Below are 22,646 nucleotides of genomic sequence, written 5' to 3'. Positions count from 1 at the left end.
CTCCTGTATTGATATTAGCTCCCCTCTAGCCACTTCCTTCAGTGCTTCCCAAACCATTGCTGCCGTATCTTGCCCCGTGACATTTAGTTCCAGATAGTTCTGGATGGACTCCCTCACATGCCCGCACACCCCATGTCCGCTAACAGTCTATGTCCAATCTCCATTGCAGTTGCTGGCCCCCCTCCTTGCACAGCTGTAAATGCACCCAATGTGGGGCATGGTCCGACACAGCAATTGCCGAATATTCGGTATCAACCAGCCCCGCCAGTAGAGCCCTGTTCAGGATTTTAAAAATCAACCCGGGAGTACACTTTATGTACATGCGAAAAGAAAGAAAACTCCTTCGCTCTTGGCCGACCAAACCTCCATGGGTCTACCCCACCCATGAAAAGGGGCTCCATAAACCCCTTTGGTTCCTTCGCCTGCTGGCACCCTCCCTGTCTTTGAGCTCGACCGGTCCAACCTTGGATCAATGACGGTATTAAAGTACCCCCCCCATCAGCTTGTGTGAAACCAGGTCCGGGATCTTTCCTAACGCCCGTCTTACAAACTCAGCATCATCCCAGTTGGCGTGTAGACATTCACGAGCACCACCGGTGTCCCCTCCAGCTTCCCGCTGACCGTGATATATCTGTCCCGCATATCCGCAACTATTTCCCCCCGCCTCAAATGCCACCCGTTTATTAATCAGGATCACGACCCCCCTAGTCGTAGAGTCCAACCCCGAGTGAAATACCTGCCCGACCCACCCCTTCCTCAATCTGGACTGATCTGTTACCCTCAGGTATGTCTCCTGTAGCATTGCTTCGCCCGCCTTCAATCCCCGCAAATGCACAAACACGCAAGCCCTCTTAACCGGCCCATTCAGCCCTCTAACGTTCCACGTGAGCAGCCTAACCGGGAGGCATCTTGGCCCCCCCCCCCCAAATCAACCAACACCCTTCTCAGGCCAGCCAATTTCATAGAATTTCATTGAACTTATGGCCATTCGGCCCATCGAGTCTGCACTTGCCCTTGGAAAAAGCACCCTACCCAAGCCCACGCCTCCAACCTATCCCCGCAACCCCACCTAACCTGGGGACAAGATTAGGCTGAGGAAGGGGTGGGTTGGACAGATTTTTCACTCGGGGTTGAAGTTCGGGTTGGTGTCAAGGTGGGAAGGCAGTGGGGCATTACGGAGGGCCTGGGGGGCAGTGTATGAATATGGGGAGAAGGCGAGTAGGATGCTGGCCCCCAACATAGGAAGCAGGAAGTGGCGAGGGAGATCGGATAGATGAAGGATGGGAGGGGAAGGGTGGTCTTGGACTCATTGGGGGTGAACGGGGCATTTGAGGAATTTTATAAGAGGCTATATGAAACCCCCAGTGAGGGGAGAGGGAATGGGTTGGAGTTCCCTAAAACAGAGGAGGATCTGGTCTGGTAGAGGGGCTGGCAACACCAGTGGAGGTCATGGAGGGCATGGGGCAATGCAGGCAGGGAAGGCCCCGGGCCCGAATGGGTTCCCGGTGGAATTTTATATAAGGTTTTGGGGGGATCTGGGATCCCTGCTGCTAAGGGCATACAATGAGGCGAGGGTGATGGGGGGCTATCGCCTACATTATAGTGGGTAAGATCGCGAACAACGACGAGTCAGAATACAGGAGGGGGATAGAGAACCTGCTGGCGTGGTGTAATGACAACAATCTCTCCCTCAATGTCAGTAAAACTAAAGAGCTGGTCATTGACCACAACACCAACAATCTCTCCTGGTCCACCCATGTCAACGCTACAACCAAGAAAGCACAACAGGAGATACAAAAGTCTGAGAACACGCAGGAACATATTCAAAAACAGCTTCTTCCCCGCTGTTACCAGACTCCAAAACGACCCTCTTATGGACTGATCTGATTAATACTACACTCATGTATGCTTCGTCTGATGCCGGTGACTATGTATTTAGAACATAGAACATAGAACAGTACAGAACAGGCCCTTCGGCCCTCAATGTTGTGCCGAGCCATGATCACCCTACTCAAACCCACGTATCCACCCCATACCCGCAACCCAACAACCCCCCCTTAACCCTACCCTTATTAGGACACTACGGGCAATTTAGCATGGCCAATCCACCTAACCCGCACATCTTTGGACTATGGGAGGAAACCGGAGCACCCGGAGGAAACACACGCACACAGGGGGAGGACGTGCAGACTGCACACAGACAGTGACCCAGCCGGGAATCGAACCTGGGACCCTGGAGCTGTGAAGCATTTATGCTAACCACCATGCTACCCTGCTGCCCTAAAAAACATTTAATTTGAAGAGCCTTCATAAATGGTTGCAAATGGGTGGAAATTTGCCATTCTTATTATAGAACATAGAACAGTACAGCACAGAACAGGCCCTTCGGCCCTCAATGTTGTGCCGAGCCATGATCACCCTACTCAAACCCACGTATCCACCCTATACCCGTACCCCAACAACCCCCCCTTAACCTTACTTTTTATTAGGACACTACGGGCAATTTAGCATGGCCAATCCACCTAACCCGCACATCTTTGGACTGTGGGAGGAAACCGGAGCACCCGGAGGAAATCCGCGCACACAGGGGGAGGACGTGCAGACTCCACACAGACAGTGACCCAGCCGGGAATCGAACCTGGGACCCTGGAGCTGTGAAGCATTTATGCTAACCACCATGCTACCCTGCTGCCCCTACTGTGTACCTTGTGTTGCTCTATTACGTATTTTCTTTCCATGTACTAAATGATCTGTTTGAGCTGCACGCAGAATAATACTTTTCACTGTACCTCGGTACACGTGAAAATAAACAAATCCAATCCAATCCAAAATCAGGCATAGTTCACCAACACTCACCTTAAAGATGAGGTACATGGGGCAGGATTCTCCGACCCCCCCGCCGAGTCGGAGAATTGCTGGGGGGGGGGGGGGGGGGGTCGGCGCGAATCCTGCCCCGCCACTCTGTCGGCGGCTGTCGAATTCTCCGCCGCTGGTTTTCAGGCAGGGGCAGGGATCGCGCTGGGCCGGTCGAGGGCCGTTGGCAGCGGCCCCTCCGGCAATTCCCCGGGTCCCGATGGGCCGAGCGGCCGCCTGTTTTCGGCTAGACCCGCCGGCGTGGATTAGACATGGTCCATACTGGCAAGACCTGGCTTGGAGGGCGGCTAGCGGAGCCCTCGGGGAGGGCGTGGGGAGATCCGGCCCCGGTTGGGGCCCCCCATGATGGTCTGGCCTGCGATTGGGCTCACCGATCTGCGGGCGGGCCTGTGCCATGAGGGCACTCTTTCCCTCCGTGCCGGAGAAGAAACCCCCTGCGCATGCACAGGAAACACGGCAGCAGGTCTGCGCATGCGCCAGAACACGCTGTTGCCCTGCGCATGCGCCACCTCGCGCCGGCCGGCGGAGTCCCTTCAGCGCCGGTTAGCGCGGCGCCTACCCCTCCAGCACCAGCCTAGCCTCCGGAAGTGCGGAGGATTCCGCAACTTCCGGGCGGACCGACGTCGGAGTGGTTCACGCCGTTCTTTGGCGCGGTACGGGCTGCCCCGCCGATACCAGGAGAATCCTGGCCCAGTTTTCTAATTTTGGATTCTACAAGATACCCTAGTGATAGAAAGCATCTACTTTTAAAAGGACATTAAGTTTCTTTTGCTCCCTACTGCTGTTTCTCTAATGACACACAGAATCCTGTTAAATACGAGACATCAAGAGCTTGAAATGTTAACTGTACCAGCAGGAATACTGAAATGTGTGCTCGCTGCAGCAGTCCCACACACTGGGCACAGCTGTATCATTATTTCTTTTTTAAGGCGACAATTCCATTCGTCATTACTACTTGTGAAACTACTGAGGAACAGATCTCTCTTCAATAGTCTGCTGATTTCCATTAAGTGCTGAAACTGTGATTTTGAAAGCATATTATTCCCCAATTGTAAATACCTGCTTTTATTTACATAGCACTCTTGGAAAGAAAATACCTTTCACAACCTCAGAGCATCCCAAAGCACTTCGCAAAAGTAGTCACTGTTGCTATGTAGGAAAATTCAGCAGGATAAATGTTGGACAGGTGACTGACAAGAATCCCCCTCACTCTCCTTTGAGTAATGCTACGGGGCTGATAGGACCTTGGCTTACCATTTCATCCGGCAGACATTTCCTCTGACCCTTCAGTGCCCAAATCTGGGAGAGGGGCTTGACCCCTCAACTTTTAACTCAGAGGCAATTGTGCACTCATAGAAGCACTTAATAAAGTATCTCAAAGTGCTTCGCAAAAGGAGAGTTGGCTTGACTTCTGAAAGGAGGTTAAGGAAGTAACTGATGGCATGTTCAGTAGCGTCTGAGCTGGGAAGGAGGAAGGTAGAAAAGGGCAGGAAGAGAAAAAGTGAGACACCAAGATAGCAGAAGGTTTTGCCAGTAAAGGTTGAACACAGAAGGGGACGGTGAGAGGGATTTTGTGTTTGATGGTGGGGACTTTGAGTGACCAGCAGGATTGTTTGCTCAGCCACACATACATTTTCCAACTCCAATTCCTGATAGTGATCAGGAATGGAAACTCCAGCTGATATTTAGCCGTTCTAACCGAGAGGTTTACAAATTAATCATACTGTCCTACAGCCACCTTGCCGAATATCATCTGAAGCTACACAGATCTGGGATCAAACTGGGTCTTTCTGGTCTGTGGGGTGCAGTTCTACATTAACCATTGATGGAACCCAAATTAAAAGTCTTGTAGATGTTTGGTTTGCAGTTAGAAAGGCAGATAGTTCTCCTCTGGTACTGTCACATTGATTTTGTGTGGTCCATTGCAAGAGTGTTGCTTACATTCACATGAATAAATCCTCCTCAAGCTGCACATTAATATTTCATTTCATTAACACAGGGAAGTAGTGATTACCGCCATTACAAACCAAACAACCAATCGTACAACAGTGCCTCTAGATGCCGCTTTAATCGTGCCTCTAGCACAACTCCCCCACAGCATGAACATTTAAAAAGAATGGCAGCTGAATTATGTATAGCATTGGGCTTCAATCTAGTTTAAAGTAAGCACTCTCTAAATACCAGCAGGCTGCCTCCAGCCACCTTTTAATCAATCTTTTGATGCTATTCTGGCTCTGCATGCCTGACATAATTAAGGGGGATTAAAAATGTTTGCATAGTTATTTCCTTTTAAGTTCCATTGCTGAGAAATTTCACATACATCTCAGATTCACACACTTGACAGAAGCATGAAAGCCGGAAATAAGCTTTATATAGTTCAGTAAAACGAAAGCCTCGCCTGCCTTCTCAGTTGGGCACACAAGATCACATGGCATTACAGAATTCAAGAAAGAGCAGGGGACCGTTCCCTGGTGTCATGGCCAAAATCCCTCAACCAACATTACTGAAATGAATTATCTGGTTGTTATCGCGTTGATGTTTGAATGAGTTTGCTCCTGTTTTTCCTATATTGCAATGGTGCCTAAATTAAAAATTGGCTACAACATGCTTTGGGACTTCCTGAGGTTGTGAAAAGTACTGTAAAAATGTAAGCCTTTCTTTCTTTGTTAGTATTTTAAGCAATCACTCCTGGAAAGTGACTGTACCTGTCTGGTTAACTAATATCACAATTATTGGTGGGGTGGTGACCCCCAGAAGTGGACTACCCAGTTCAAAACCAGTTTGGTAGCCTCGATCAACAAAATAAGTCCACAGCTTTTCTTGAGAATTTAAAGAAACGTACAGGGTAATTCTGCAACTCTGTTCACAGCCTCCAGTTTGGCCTCTGTGACACATCACAATATCCCCGTTCCCTCCTGAGACAGGAAACCTTGACGTCAATATCAGTCCAGACTGTGGTTGGAAATAAAGTCTCAAAGCATTTCTCAATCCTACTCCTTAAACTGTTCCTGATGGCAGAAGGTCCTTTTTAAAATGGAGTATTGGAGATCTCCTTTTGAGTATTGTCTTCATTCCACGTTCCCTCTCAGTATAGGTATAGGCAGAGGTTCTAAGCCTTACAGAGCAACGTCTTCAAGAGCAAAAGAGAGGACAGCTTCAAACCTAGAACAGAGAAACTGGAGTAGACCATTCAGCCCACTGAGCCCTTCTGAGGTGATATGATTGCTGCTTTTAGGATTCTAAACAGACTGGAAGACCATGACAAGCTAATTCACCTGAACACTAGAACCTTGAAGGGAGATGAAATTCAAAACTAACCCATGGAAACAATGAACCCGAATTTGTCGTAAAAACATTGGTATGTGAACAGCTTATGCTCCTATTAATGTTAAGATTACCCACCTTGTGGTGAGAAAGCAATTACCCATGAATTGCAAGTCACCACAAGTTGTTAGATGCTTTGCTCAACCACTAGTTTCAGGAAAACTGTATCTCACACTTAACCTTGATTTTCATGACTTGCTGCATTTGGACATTGATTGCCCATGAAATCTGCCAAAGAAAGTTATGTGCAGTCATTAATAGCAGAATTGCCCTTTAACAATGTACTAATTGTTAATATCTGCCAACTTCTCTGGCCCAGAAAGTGAACAATGAAAAGTGTAGAATCTCATTCTTTCAGGTTGTGAACTGTTGGAAACTTTATATTGTAACTATTTTCTTACTTATATTTCTGTCCATTTTTCTGTTGTTCTTAACGCAATCCACCAAGTTTCCTTCAACAGCATGACCACTACCATCCATAAGGACAAGGGCTGCAGATACCTGAGAACACCACCACCTGGAAGTTCCCCTCCCAGCCACTCACCATCCTGACTTGGAAATATATCACTATCCCATCATTGTCGCTGGTTCAAAATCTTGGAAATCCCTCCCTAACAGCACTGTGGGTATACGGACTGCAGCGGTTTAAGAAGGCAGCTCACCACCGCCTTCTCAAGGCCAATTAGGTAACGGTAATAATTGCTGGTCTAGCCAGTGAAACCCACATCCCATGAATGAATAAAAAAAACTTTCCATTATTTATTTCTATACCGTATTTAACAGTAAATTCTCCCTCTTCCTTAGACCCTCTGTTTACTTTTCAACCCTCAACTCGCATTGGTTAAGAAGATAACTGGGCGACATCTTTCAGCTGTTCACACTGGCTGGATCTACTGATCCTGCTGATGGCACACGCCTGCCGGGCGTCCCAACAATGTAGACTGCATTCAATGGGAAATCCCACTGACAGCGGCAAGATCAGAAGATCCCTTTCACGGTGGGCCGCTGGGAAAGGGGAGGTCAGAGAATCTCGCCCACTGTTTCTCCCATCATCCACCATGGTCCCAGATCCCCCATTGCCATTAGTTAGGCTGTGTTTATTTGTGCTGCAACACTAGGGGAGCATTTCCTGCTCTAGTGTAGTTATAGCAATGTAGGAGTTACAGTGTTGCATCTACTGCATTCTCCACCCGAAAAGCATGCTTGAAAATAAAGAACAGGATAGCAAGATAATGACAGAGTAAGAAGAGTGCGTGCCAGTGAGAAAGTGAAAGCAGTGGCAGCAACAATAATTGGTTCTCTAGGTGTGAAATCCAGATGCTCCCTCCAATGAACATGACAGCTACAACATTTCACAATGCAAACTTAATCTGCCAAAGAATTGTACCTAAACTACCTTGCCAAAACGTTTCTTGCTTTTGAGTACAATTGATTACCATCTTAAATAAAATACTAATTATAAAAATTACATAATAAGAGGCTCGAAACCATGACACTGGGTTTAAGAGTGCCATTAACTTCCAACAGAGCCAGCAGGGCTATGCAGGAACTTGTTCCACAAAGCCTTTCCAACTTGGATGACAGCTCCACCACTCACAGCTTGAAACTTTTCACACTTCAACCTGAGCAAGAAACCTTTGACAAGGTAGTTTTGGCACAGTTATTTGTGGTTTTCAGAATTTCAAACTTCATCAATGCTCCTGCCGCTTGCCAACCATAAAGACACCAGGAACAGTTGTGTATGTGCCAGCGGTTGCATATGGGCAGATTGCACAGTCGGCGACAGGAGTTACAGTGCTCCTATTACCAGCTCACATATCCAGCAACTTAGTAGGCAAAGATTTTAAAATTTAAAAGAGCACGAGCAAGATTAACTAACAAGCAAATTCTGGGACAATATTTCAGTGAGCCCTCACTAAGGCGATGACGCACACAAATGCAAATTAGATTTCTTTCAAAAATGAATATTTTGGGAGTCAGTATGTAAGCAATTTGGGACATAACGTATGGTAATTTAGCACGCTCCAATGGAACTGGGGTTTTCTACAACTCTTGTATGGGTCTGTTGTAAACTCATTGATGGGAACTTTACCGATTACCGATGTATCATGGGACCACCAGGGTGGTAGAACGCGAATTAAATGGACTGTGTGGATGTTTTCCTAATCCAGTAACTCTCCTATATTCTGAGAATATGAAACAAAAAGAAAGAAAATGCTGAAAACACACATCAGTTGAAAGAAAGTCAAATTCAGATGAATGGTATGTACCCAAAAAAATAAGTTGTGTTTTTCTCTCAGACGCAGAGACATTTCCTCTTTTTATTTTGATTTCTTCAATATCAAATATTTAACATGGATTCAAATACTTTCTTATCTCACTGTGAAAAAAATGAGATGAAAATCGCTTATTGTCACGAGTAGGCTTCAAATGAAGTTACTGTGAAAAGCCCCTAGTCACCACATTCCGGCGCCTGTTCGGGGAGGCTGGTACAGGAATTGAACCGTGCTGCTGGCCTGCCTTGGTCTGCTTTAAAAGCCAGCAATTTAGCCCAGTGTGCTGGATTCTCCGCTGTTGGGATTGTCCGTTGCGCAGGCAGCCTGGGGATTTCCCGATGGCGTGGGGCTGCCCACAATGGGAAACCCCATTGGCCGGCTGGCGAGGCGGAGAGTCGCGGTGGCGGGGCGGAGAATCTCGCCTATGGTATTTTAACCAGGAATTTAAAAGATATTAGTTACCAGGGCCTTTACTTTTTCTGAGTTACAAAGCCAGGGCTCAGAGTGCGGACAGGGGCGAACCCCCAATCCGGCTCCCCGCCTGCTCCAAAAACCAATTCAAATTCAAATTGAATCCAATTCATGGTCCCCACAAGAGAGACATACCAGATCTGAGCCAAAAGGCAGAGCAGATACTACACTTGATCTGTCATGCAATCTCAAGAGTTTACCTCATGATGAAATCATGTGAGTTGATGTCTGCTCCATAATGAGACTGATGTAGGTTTCCAGAATTCCCCACCACTGCACAGCGCCGACAGCGGGAACGGTTCCATGAACTGTACGGGTTCTCTCCGGGCACAATGAGGAAGAGCTTAGACAAAACATCCTTCAGGTTGTGTGGTTTGAACTGTGGCTGAAGCATCTGGAAGGTGCAGCGAAAGAAAAAGACACAATGGGTGTTGAAATAAAGCAGTGAGCGGGTGAAAAACCAGACTAATGTGCTTTAGTAAGAGAGTGAAAAGTCACTCCATTTATCAAACCATCTCATCCAGCTGTGATTCAATTTCAGTGTCAACCCACTTATTATACTCCCAATGTTTTTATTTAGCTCTCTCTTTTTCAGACACATACACAGGCTTCCATTGTAACAGCAGGAACCTTCAGTGCAAACACCAAAAGAGCTGCAAAGGGGGAAAATATACCTTTTGTTTGCTTTCCTAATTAATCATAAATGGAAACGTCTGATTGCAGTAGGACTACCAGGCACCGGTCTAGACTGCAATATAACACTGTGCGTACTTTTACGCTAATACACAGTCAAACCTCAATCATGCACAGTTATTCAGTCCATTCCAATGGGTCTGAATCCAATCCATGGCTTTCGATATCGGTAAAAATATGGATACCTGGGGATAAATCTAATCATGGGGTTCAGATGGTTTATATATAGAATAATCGATAACCGGGAGTAGTAACTGGCTGGTATCTAATTATGTAGAATTTAACAAAAAATCTAGCATTGAACAGGCTGTTGGACCTACCAGTCTGTTTCTGAGCGTATTTTCCACATAAGCAGTTTTCCCAAACCTGTGTGTCCTTCCTTTTCCCATATTCCTTCATACTGCTTCCCTTCAACCACCTACTTAATATATTATTAAATTGCTGGTGTATGTCACATTTGTACTCTTAGAATCAGAATTACAGAATTGTTACTTATAAGTTCATAAGTTCACAAGATAGGAGCAGAATTAGGCCATTTAGCCCATCGAGTCTGCTCCGCCATTCTATCATGGCTGATATGTTCCTCATCTGCCACCTACAATGTTACAGGCCAAGACCAGTCAGAACATCTCCTCCCTAGAACACATGACCTCGGAGTGGGAGTAGGTAATTTAGCCTCCCGAACATAACACCCTCAATGTGATCATGGCTGATCCCATGCTGGCCTTAACTCCACCGTCCTGCCCATTCTCCACAACCCTTCAACCCATTACCAATTAAAAATCTGTCTAACTCCTCTTTAAATTTACTCACTGTCCCTGCATCCACCGCACTCTGGGGTAGCGACTTCCACAGATTCACAATCCTTTGGGAGAAGTAGTTATTCCTAAAATCTGTTTTAAATTTGCAACCTCTTATTCTAAGATTTTGACCCCTCTTTTTAGAATGCCTCACAAGAGGAAGCATCAGCTCCACGTCTACTTTATTCATTCCTTTTAGCATCTTGTATACCTCAAATAGATCTCCCCTCATCTAAACTCTAGAGAGTATAGGCCTAAACTGTTCATCTCTCCTCACACGACAAACCCCTCATCTCTGGAATCAATCTAGTGAACCTCCTCTGAACTGCCTCCAAAGCCACTACATGGTCCTCAAATAAGGGACCAAAACTATGCACAATACTCCAGGTGCAGTCTTACCATTCCCTTGTACAGTTGCAACAACACTTCCTTCCCTTTATACTCAATTCCTTTTGTTATATGTGCCAACATTCCATTTGCTTCCCTTATTATTCACTGCACCTACATGCTTGTTTCTATGACTCATGCACTAGGACACCCTGATCTCTCTGTATCGGAGTACCCCGAAGTCTCTCCCCATTTAGATAATAATTGTCTTTCCATTTTTTCGACCAAAATGCATGATCTCACACTTTTCCACGTTAAACTCCATCTGCCACATTTTGGCCCACTCTCCTAAACTATCTATAACCGTTTGTAAGGTTCTTATTTGCTCATTGCAACTTACTGTCCGCCTTATTTTTGTGTCATCTGCAAATTTGGCTATAGATCCTTCTACCCCTGTATCCAAGTCATTAATATAGATTGTAAATAGCTGGGGCTATTAGCCAAGGACTGAATCCTGTGGCACCTCACTAGTTACATCTTGCCATCCAGAAAAAGCTCTATTTATCCCGACTCTCTTTCTCCTGTCCGTCAGCCAGCCTTCTATCCAAGCTAATAAATTACCCATAATCCCATGTAACCTCAACTTGTGAATTAACCTTCTGTGTGGCACCTTATCAAACGCCTTCCGGAAGTCCAGATATTCTACATCTACAGGATCCCCATTATCCACTTTGCTCATTACATCTTCAAAGAACTCAAGCAAATTAGTCAAACATGATTTGCGCTTCATAAAACCATGCTGACTCGGATGGATAGCACTTTGGCTTTCCAAATGTCCTGATATTATGCCCTTGATAATTGATTCTAACAATTTTCCAACAACAGATGTTAAACTAACTGGTGTGTAATTTCCCACATTCTGCCTCCCTCCATTTTGAATCAGGTCGTTTTTCCAATCCACTGGAACCTTTCATGGAATTTTGGAATATCATAACCAATGGATCCACTATCTCTGCTGTCACTTTCATTAACACCTTAGGATGTAGGCCATCAGGCCCTGGGGACTTGTCTGTCCTCAATCCCAAGAGTTTTTTGAGTACCGTTTCCCTATTGATGCCGATTGTTCGAAGTTCCACCCTCTCTCTTACCTCTGAATTGCCCGTTCCTAAAGGACTGCTACTAGTGTCCTCTTCCGTGAAAACTGAGGCAAAGTACTGATTTAGCATCTCTGCCATTTCTGTGTTCCCCACTATTAATTCACCAGTTTCATCTTCCAAGGGACCAACATTTACCATAGTAACTCTTTCCTTTTATGTACCTGTAGAAGCTTTTGCCATCCTTTTTGATATTCTGTGCTATTTGTTTTCGTAATTTATCTTAGCTTACTTTATTACTTTTTGTTTGAATGTTTCCCAATCTTCCAGTCTGCCGCTGGCCTTTGCAATATGATATAACTTAGTTTTTGTCTTTATAATGTTCTTGATCTCCTTGTTTAGCCATAGATGTTTTTTACCCCTCTTCCCAACTTTCTTCCTCACTGGGATATATTTTAGTTGTGAGGAATTGAATAACTCCTCAAACAACTGCACTGCTCATCAGCTGTCCTACCTCTTAACCTTCCTGCCCAGCCTATACTGGCCAATTCAGACCTCAAGCCTATGTAATTTCTTTTGTTTAATTCCAGAACACTACTCTTTGTCTTAAAACTCTTACATTTAGGAGATCAGGGCCAGAATTCTCCAGTCGTTACGATTTACTTTTCCCGTTTTCAGCGGATGCCCGCCAGCGGGTTTCACAGCGGTGCTGGGTGGTTACAATTGGAAATCTGCGGGAAGATAGGTTCCCACTGCCAGCGCATTGTGCGCGGCTGAGAAACACACAGTTGGGGGACTGGAGAATCCAGCCCTAGATGTCTGATGACAATAATAGACACCTGAAGAGAGTTACAGGACGGCATCCAATCATAAAGAACATAAGAACATAAGAACTAGGAGCAGGAGTAGGCCATCTGGCCCCTCGAGCCTGCTCCGCCATTCAATTAGATCATGGCTGATCTTTTGTGGACTCAGCTCCACTTTCCGGCCCGAACACCATAACCCTTAATCCCTTTATTCTTCAAAAAACTATCTATCTTTACCTTAAAAACATGTAATGAAGGAGCCTCAACTGCTTCACTGGGCAAGGAATTCCATAGATTCACAACCCTTTGGGTGAAGAAGTTCCTCCTAAACTCAGTCCTAAATCTACTTCCCCTTATTTTGAGGCTATGCCCCCTAGTTCTGCTGTCACCCGCCAGTGGAAACAACCTGCCCGCATCTATCCTATCTATTCCCTTCATAATTTTAAATGTTTCTATAAGATCCCCCCTCATCCTTCTAAATTCCAACGAGTACAGTCCCAGTCTACTCAACCTCTCCTCATAATCCAACCCCTTCAGCTCTGGGATTAACCTAGTGAATCTCCTCTGCACACCCTCCAGCGCCAGTACGTCCTTTCTCCACAAGAAGGACTTAAAGTTCATTAGACTATTGACATGGATCAATATCAATGAGTTTTCATTTCAGTTGTACCTCTCAACTGGAGGGAAAAAAACAAGGCAGCATATAGTCAACTGACGGATATCATTGAAACAATCTGAGATTAGAGATAGGATTTCTACACAGAGGGTAGTGGGTGCCTGGAACTCGCTGCCGGAGGAGGTGGTGGAAGCAGATATGATAGTGACGTTTAAGGGGCGACTTCACAAATACATGATTAGGATTGGAATAGAGGGATACGGACCCCAGAAGTGTAGAAGGTTTTAGTTTAGATGGGCAGCATGGTCGGTGCAGGCTTGGCAGGCTGAAGGGCCTATTCCTGTGCTGTACCTTTCCTTGTTTTTTATACAAGTGTCTTAGCTCTCTAGTACCTCACTGTCAACATTATTTCATATTTTGTTTACCCTATTGACATCTTTAGTTACCTATTTACCTAATTTACTCCTTTTCAGCCGTGGTAGTACCCTGCAGGATGGAACTTGGCCTTTTGCAAGTTATTAAAAAGTATTTTTACAAACTGGTTTGCATTTCTACTTCACTCCACCTGAACAAAATAGGGCTTGACAGGTGGAACAGCTCGGCTTCGCATCTATTTGTCCATTCTATCCACAGAGCAGAGACATCTGCCAATATAACTTTCATTCCATAAGGCAATGAAACATGAGCCCAACCCTCTCTCTGGTGGTATTAGGCACATGGCACATCTTATTCAGTGTTGAATTTAGCCATCAATCAAGCAACCTGCACCTTCATATCTACAGCAAAATCCTGTACAATTAACGAGAGAAATGTAACTATTAATCAAAGTTGGGGGAAAATGCCAATTTCAATGATTTATCTCCTAATTGCTCGGTAGAAAAGAATTACGCTTTAGTGTTCTACACATCATACGGATGTTGCAAAGCACATCACAGCCACTTAGTTTCTTTTGAAGTCCAGTCACTTTTGTGATACAATGGTTATCAGGGCTATTTCTCCACGTTCAGCAATGCTCCGCGTGCAAACCATTAATGGCAGCAGTGATTGAATTGACCTTTTCCACTTCTCCAACAGTTTACAGCTGGGCAACTTTCAGTTGAAACTCACTCAAAGCGAAGCAAAGTCAACAACATGTACCATAACACAGGGAAGACAATAGCGGGAGAGCCCAAAAACAGGGGGCGCGATTCTCCCAAAACGGGAGAAATCGTAAGGCTGGCGTCAAACCCGGGCGGGTTTGACGCCAGCGCGCCCCTTCCCGACCGGGAACCGATTCTGGTCCCCGGTCGGGGCTAGCAGCCCGACGCCGCAAGCTCCGGCATCACGGGCTTAACGAATTTCGTTAAGCCCGCTTGCCGGAGTTAGCGCCGGCTGACGCGTCATATGACGTCAGCCGCGCGTGCGCGGATTGGAAGACTCCAACCCGTGCATGCGCGGATGACGTCATCGCGTATTTGCGCGAAACCCGCGCATGCGCGGGCCGGGATGCCCCTCAGCCGCCCCGCGAATGGATACTGCGGGGCGGCGGAAGGACAAATAGTGCGCGGGCATCAGGCCCGCTGCCCGCGATCAGTGCCCACCGATCGCGGGCTCATGGCACCCTTGGCACGGCCGTGGTACTGCCGTGCCAATCGGTGCCATGGTTATAAAAAGCGAGTTGTTCCCGCCGTTTTTACGAACGGCCAGACCAGGTCTGTTTGCCGTTCGTAAAAACAGCGTAAAGGGCTGGGACTTCGGCCCATCGAACAGCTGTGAATCGCTGCCGGCCGTAAAAAAACGGCGGCAGCGATTCGTGTCGGGAGTTGGGCGGGGGGGGGGGGGGGGGGGGGGGGAATAGCGGGAGGGCGGGAAAAATGTCGGGAAGGCCCTCCCGCTATTCTCCGACCCGTCGTGGGGGTCAGAGAATTTCGCCCAGGAATTGCACTGAGTACCGAACCGATTGTGATGCTCCTGAACTGCGGCGTCCGACAGAACCTCCTTTATGCCCTTGCTGAGTGCGATCCCGATCAGTATATTTAAATGAGTCTTAAAATTCATTTAAATATGCGCAGCTCATTTGTGATCGGAGTCTCCCAACTCCCGGGATTCACCAGCCGTAGCGGCGCAGTGTGAGCATGGCAACAATCAGTACAGGTTTTCAAAAATGGAAACCAGATGTGATGCCATGCCGGTGTTGGGGTCAGGGGCGGGGGAGGGGGGGCTTGGAGGCCCTTGGAGACCCCGGGTGGTCGCGACAGGGCAGGAGCCTGGCACAGCTCCTGGCACCTGGGCAGTGCCAACTTGGTGACACCAGTCTAACACTATCAGGTTGGCACTGCAGGGGTGCCAGTTTGCCACTGTCCAGGTGCCAAAGGGTACGGTTAAGAGGTAGGGCCTGAGCGGGCTGCCATGCCCATGAAAGGGGGAGTGAAGGGGAGCATGAAGGGAGTGAATAAAGGGGGGAGGGCTGAAGAGGTGTATGAAGGGTGGGGGCATGAAAGGTGGGGGGTATAAAGGGTGGGTGAAGAGTGGAGAAGTGAAGGGGGGATCTTGAGGCAGGGACATGGGGGAGGCCTGAAGGGGGGTGCTGGACTTCTGGTGGTGGCCATGGAGTGAGTGGTCGCACACAGGGTAGCTCTGGCTTGAAGGTGTTGGTTTGGGTACTTTATGCCCATTAGCGGGGTAGTTCCAGCAGAAAGGTGGCACAGAAGATGTAGAGGGAGAGGTACGTGAGGTGGAGAAGGTGGTCCACGACCAGGGTGATTGGATTGTGTCCTTGCAGGCGGAGGTAAGCATCCTGGAATCTATGCTATTCGAGGCGGATAAAGGTGGAGGAGCAGGAGAACAGTCCAAGCAGCAAAATTTGCGAATTGTGGGTCTGCCAGAGGGTGTGGAAGGAAGGAGCGCCTCAAAGTATGCGTCGAGGATGCTGGCCAGACTGGTGGAGGAGAAGGTGTTGGACAAGGCCCAAGAGATGGATCGGGCCCACAGGTCCTTGAGACAGAAGCCGAGACTGAGGGGGCCTCCACGGTCGATGATTGTGCGGTTACACAGGTTTGTGGAGAAGGAGAAGATTCTGAGGTGGGCCAGGACGAAACAAGACTGCGAATGGGAGGGCATTCAGATATATCAGGACATTGGCGTGGAGCTGGCAAAGTGGCACGTGGGATTCAACAAGGCCAAGGCTGTGTTGTATCAACGAACGATTCGTTTGGGGGTGCTGTACCCAGCGAGCCTTTGGGTCACATTCGATGTCCAGGGGTACTACTTTGAGACGTCAGAAGAGGCGAACAACTTGATAAGGGACCATAAACTGGGGAGAACTTCGAGTTGGTGTGAGATGGAGGAGTTAAGTCTGCAAAAGTTGGATGTTTTGGCTGTTGTAAAAGGTGTGCATGATGGGGCCCTTTGAGTGGAGTTGTTGGCTAGGTCGGTATTCAGGGGGGTAAGGGGCTGGTTGCACAGGCTAAGGAGGGACTGGTGGCGGTAGGGGTGGAGGGGTGCCTTCGGGTGGGAGTTGCCACGCTAGTAAACATTGCTAGTGAACGGAGGTGAGGTGGGGGAGGACAAGGGAGGGATTACGACTTGGCAGAATTGGAGGCTGAGTGTGGTCATGGGCGGAGATAGCCCTGCTCAGGGCAGGGTTAAGTGAGGCAGAATTGGTGGAGGTTGACGGTGGCTGGTAGAGGGTAATGGAGGCTTAAACCTCCGGTAAGAGTAGTGACGTGGATCGTCCCGGGGCTAAATGAGTCGGCAAGAGGTCCTGGGTTTTTGCACACCTGAGGGATTTGAGAGCGGTGGTGATTTTTCCACAGGGTGAAGGATCAGGTTAGGTTGCGGAAGGGCTGGGTGGGCAAGTATTTATGTGGGGTTTGATTCGATGTCGAGGGGGCTCGCCATTTTGTTGAACAGGGACAGGGTTTTTCAGGGCCAGGGAAGTGCGGGGAGGTGGGGGGTAGGAAGGCATGTGACAGTGAGTGGGGTGGAGGGTATGCTGGTGGTGCAAGTCAATGAAAATGCGCCTAATTGGGACGATGCTGTGTTTGTAAAGCGGTTATTGGGAGCGATCCCGAGCGATCCCGGACTTGGATACGCACCAACTGATTATAGGCGGAATTTTAATGATATAATGGAGCCGAAGGTGGACAGGTCGAGCCCCAAGTCAATGGGAAGGTCGAGGATGGCGAAGGAGTTGGGAGGGTTTATAGAACGTAAGGGAATGGTTGGTCCGTGGAGGTTCAGGAACTCGGAGGGGAGGGTGCACTGCTTCTTCCCGCACGTGTCTAAGGGCCTACTCTAGAATTGATTTCTTTGTGGTGAGTTGGGTGATGCTGATGGGGGTGGAGTATGTGGGAATTGTGATTTCGGACCATGCACCACATTGGCTGGAGGTGAGGCTTGGTTCGGGGCAGGTGTAGAGGAATGGAGGCTAGACCTGTGTCTCTTGGCAGATAAGGGGTTTTGTGAAAAGGTGAGACTGGCGATTGGGGATTACGTGGAGCTTAATCAGAACGGGGAGGCGTTGAAGGTGGTGATTCAAAAGGAGATTATCTTGTTCAAGGCTCACAGGGATAGGAGGAGGAGGGAGGAGCATGAACGGCTGCTGGACGAGATAGTTGAGAAGGATAGGAGATACTCGGGGGCTCCCATTAAGTAGTTGTTGGCGGAGCGGTAGAGCTTGCAGGGGCAGTTTGATAGGTTGATGACGGGCAAGGCGGTGCGGCAGCTATGGAGGGTGAAGGAGTGGAGCATGAGTATGAAGAGAAGGTGAGCCGCATGTTGGCCTAGCTGCGGTGGCAGGCGGCATCTAGGGAAATTCTAAGAATGCGGGCAGAGAATAGGGAGGTGGTGTCGGAGCTGGGGAAGATAAACAAGGTGTTCAGAGGGTATGATGAGAAGTTGTACAGGGTCGGGCCGGGCGGAGAGGAGGGGGATGTGGGCCGTTTTTTTGGAGTTGGAGTTCCCAGATCTGGAGGAAGAGAAGAGACAGGCATTGGAGGAGTCACTAGGGTTGAGGGGGGTGATGGAAATATCAGGAGAATGCAGTCAGGGAAGGCCCTGACGGCATTTCTGACGGAGTTTTATAAGGTGTTTGTGGCAGAGTTGGCACCTCACTTGTTGGGGATTTTTAGCGAGGCGGTGGACGAGGGGGAGTTGCCAGAGACGCTGACGCAGGCGTTGATTACAATGTTTCCAAAGAAGGGAATGGAGTGTGGGTCATACAGGCCCATCTCGTTGTTGAATATGGAAGTGAAAGTATTGGCTAAGGTGTTGATCGGAATGATGGAGGGGTGTGTGCCAGGGATGGTTTCTGAGGATCAAACGGGTTTTGTAGAGGGCCAGCAGCTCTCCAGCAATACCAGGAGGCTGTTAAATGTGGTTATGACTTTGTCAGGGGCCGGATGCCGGAGATTATTGTTTCTATAGATGCAGAGAAGGCCTTTGATCGGGTGGAGGTACTTATTTGAAATTCTGGGAAGGTTTGAATTTGGCGTGGGTGCGTCTGCTGTATGTATACTGGTGGTCCGAACGAGATTATTTCACCAAGTTTTGGATTGCACAGGGGAATGAGGCAGGGATGTCTGCTGTTGCCGCTGGTAAACGCGCTGGCAATTGAACCCTTGCCGATAGCCTTTGGGGTCTGTGGAGTGGTGAGGGATTGTGAGGGGGAGCAGGGAGCACAGGGTGTCGTATAACGTGGATGACCTGTTGTTTGTGTGCATATGGGCAGGATCATGGGACTGTTGGAGAGGTCTGGGGCCTTCTCCGGATATAAGTTGAATGTAGGGAACAACGAGAAATTTCCGGTAAATGTATCTCCCATCCTTCTAATGCCTGCCCCATGCCAGCCTTGAAACCCCCTGCCTATCCTGCCCGGAGAAAATCTATGGTTGTTCCATATCAGGGTCCAAACTGAGGCCCCCTCCTCCTTCCTGTGCCCTCTCCACTGACCCCAGACCCTCGGCGAGAACGCAGTGGTGCCGTTACTAGTGCCCCTAGGCTGATGCCTTTGCATGACGCCGCCTCTAGCCGCCCCCACCTCCATTACCCATTTCCTAATCATGGCAACATTAGCTGCCCAATAGTAGCTACAGAAGTTCGGCAGTGCCAACCCCCCCCCCCCCCTCTCTGACTATGCTCCAAAACAGCCTTTTAACTCGCGCGGTCTTGTTTGCCCACACAAATCCCGTAATAATCCTGTTCACCCGCTTGAAGAAGGATTGGGGATGAAGATAGCAAGGTACTGAAAAACGAACATGAATCTGGGGAGAACCGTCATTTTCACAGTCTGCACCCTTCCCGCCAGGGAAAGCGGGAGCATGTCCCACCTTTTAAAGTCTCCTTCCATCTGCTCTACAAGCTGCGATAGATTGAGCCTGTGTAGGGCATCCCAGTTCCTGGCCACCTGTATACCTTGGTAATGAAAGCTCCTCTCCCTCAAATTGAGCGAGAGCTCTCCCAGACTCTCCTCCTGACCCCTAGCGTGGATTACAAACAGCTCACTTTTCCCCACGTTCAACTTGTATCCCGAGAAGCTCCCAAAGTCCCTTAGGATCCGCATGACCTCCCCCATCCCCTCTATCGGGTCCGAAATATACAAAAGCAGGTCGTCTGCATAGAGGGAAACCCGGTGCTCCTCCGCCCCCCGGACCAGCCCCCTCCAGTTTCTTGAAGTCCTCAGCGCTATGTCCAACGGCTCGATTGCCAGGGCAAATAGTAACAGGGATAGGGGGCACCGTTGCCTCGTCCCTCGGAGCAGCCTAAAATACTCTGACCTCAGCCGGTTCGTGGATAAACTTGCTACGGGGGCCTGATACAGTAACTTGACCCACCCTATGAATCCCTCACCAAATCCAAACCTACCTAACGCATCTCACAAGTACTCCCATTCCACCCTGTCAAAGGCTTTCTCTGCATCCATTACAGCCACTACTTCTGCGTCCCCTCCTTCTGAGGGCATCATGATAATGTTTAGGAGCCTCCTCACATTTGTGTTCAATTGCCTGCCCTTGTCGCAACCCGTCTGGTCCTCATCAATCACTCCCGGGACACAGTCTTCTATTCTGGTAGCCAAAATTTTTGCCAGCAGTTTAGCATCCACATTCAGGAGCGATATCGGCCTGTAGCACCCACAGTGAAGCGGATCCTTCTCCCTCTTCAAAATCAGCAAGATCAATACCAGCTACTTCATCAGGGGGGGGGGGGGGGGGGGGGGTTCCTCTCTCCTTAGCCTTGTTAAATGTTCTTAGCAGGAATGGGCTCAGTAGCTCCAAGAATTTCTTATACAATTCTACAGGGAATCCGTCCGGACTACATACTTGCTAGGCCCTTAACTATTTGCTCCAACTCAATCGGGGGCCCCCAGTCCCTCCACCAGAGCTTCGTCCACCCTCGGGAACCTCAATTGATCCATAAATTGCTTCATCCCTTCCCCTCCCCTCGGGGGTTCTGACTCGTACAGTTTACAATAAAACTCCTTGAAAAGTTAATTGATCTTTTCTGGGCCCAAGACCGTATTACCTTTCTTATCCCTCACTCCCCCGATCTCCCTGGCCACCTCTCTCCTGCGAAGTTGGTGCGCCAGCATCCTACTTGCTTTCTCCCCATACTCATACACTGCCCCTTTACCTTCCTCAGCTGTGCCTCCGCCTTCCCATTGGTCAGCAAATCGGACTCTGCCTGCAATCTCCAGCGCTCCATTAGTGTGGTGAATGTATAATATAAATTCACACTGTGTATCACTGTGTCCCTGTGGGCTCCATCTGTGAGCCGTTGCGCGGCTCTGCCCACAGGGGGAGATGAGGAGCATGTACAGGGCTCCACCCTTGGCTCCGTCCATGGCTCCGCCCACGGCTCCTCCCACAACCAGAAGTATAAAGTGCTGCGGTCTTGCGAGCCTGCCCTCAGTTCATCTGGTCGCAGGCAGGCTCAGTTGTAAGTCGATTAAAGCCACAGTGTCTTCTACTCGTGTCTTGAGTGAATTGATGGTCGCATCAATTAGCAGCCCTTCCTCGGGGGTCTCCGCGTACATCCTGTCTACTCTAAGTATCTCTCCCACCAGCCTCTCCCTCTTCTCTGTGGGACCTAATAGAAGGCCTAATGGGAAGCCATTGGATATGAGGTGGCTCTTGTTAATATTACAGAAATGTGGCTTAAGTGGTGATAATTTGTGCGGGACGCAGCGGCATAGTGGTATTGTCGCTGGACTAGTAACCCAGGGACTGAGGGTAATGCCCTGGGAACCCGGGATTGAATCCCACCAGGGCAGTTGGCGAAATTTGAATTCAATAGAAATCTGGATTTGAAAATCTAAAGGTGACCCACCTATGTTCGAACTTTATGTTCGACAACTCGCAACGGGGCAAAATAAAAAAGGACAAAATCTTGAGGTGGAGGATCGAACTCTCCACCTATAATTATGACATTGTATACCGCCCAGGGAAGCTCAACGAGCCCCCCGATGCCCTGTCCCGCGGCACGTGCGCCAGCGCGCAAGACGACTGATTACAGGCTATCCACAATGACCTCTCCCACCCGGTCACCCGGCTCGCCCACTACATCAAGGCCCGCCTAATGTCTTTTAGGGAAGGAAATCTGCCGTCCTTACCTGGTCTGGCCTACATATGACTCCAAACCTAAAGCAATGTGGTTGACTCTTAAATGCCTTTAGGGATGGACAATAAATGCTGACCCAACCATCAACACCTACATTCCATGAACGAATAAAAAAAAAATTGTTTTCTCGCCACGCTACAGCAAGATTTCACATACGGGAGCAGGCTGGTTGCATCGCAAAATGTTTGATATCTGGAGCAGTTCTCGTTTTGGCCTCGTTTCGCTTGAGCAAGAGCGTAATGAGGCCAGAGAATCACGTCCTAAGATTCTTATTTGCCACAAATCCAGACTGGATTATGAGCCAAAAGAACAGCCTTCATTACATGCCCCAGGAGCTGATCATTAATTAATTAATTCATCTTTATTGCCATACAGCGGAAAACACACAGTATTAAAAAAAAACATTTAGAGTACCCAATTATTTTTTTTTCCAATTAAGGGGCAATTTTAGTGTGGTCAATCCACCTAACCTGCACAGTTTTGTGGGGTTTGTGGGGGTGAAACCCACGCAGACTCAGGGAGAATGTGAAAACTCTACATGGACAGTGGCCCAGGAAGAACTTGGGTCCTCAGCTAACCACTGCGCTATGTGCCACCCTTAAAGCATACAGTATTAAAAGCAAGAACATCAGAAAATACATACATAGAAATCACACTATGTTTCTAACAAGTCTTCTAAAAGTCACTACATTGTCAGCATTCCAAACAAAATCAGGTAAAACATTCCAAGTATCAACAATTATACATGAATTTTGTTTTCAAACAAATGT

The 22,646-nt window shown here is 48.2% G+C and overlaps 1 protein-coding gene across 1 annotated transcript in view; it reads right to left on the bottom strand.

Annotated features, from left to right (window-relative positions):
• The window catches only part of st3gal2 (ST3 beta-galactoside alpha-2,3-sialyltransferase 2), a 510,319-nt gene that overhangs the window by 109,615 nt on the left and 378,058 nt on the right, over nt 1-22,646 (bottom strand). Inside the window, exon 5 of the mRNA XM_038807114.1 lies at nt 9,146-9,339. Coding sequence (XP_038663042.1) covers nt 9,146-9,339 — 194 coding nt within the window. The remainder of the gene's footprint in view (nt 1-9,145; nt 9,340-22,646) is intronic.

This window comes from Scyliorhinus canicula, chromosome 9 (assembly GCF_902713615.1).
Source record: "Scyliorhinus canicula chromosome 9, sScyCan1.1, whole genome shotgun sequence".
Taxonomy (NCBI): Eukaryota; Metazoa; Chordata; class Chondrichthyes; order Carcharhiniformes; family Scyliorhinidae; genus Scyliorhinus; species Scyliorhinus canicula.
This window is presented reverse-complemented; position numbering and strand designations above follow the sequence as displayed.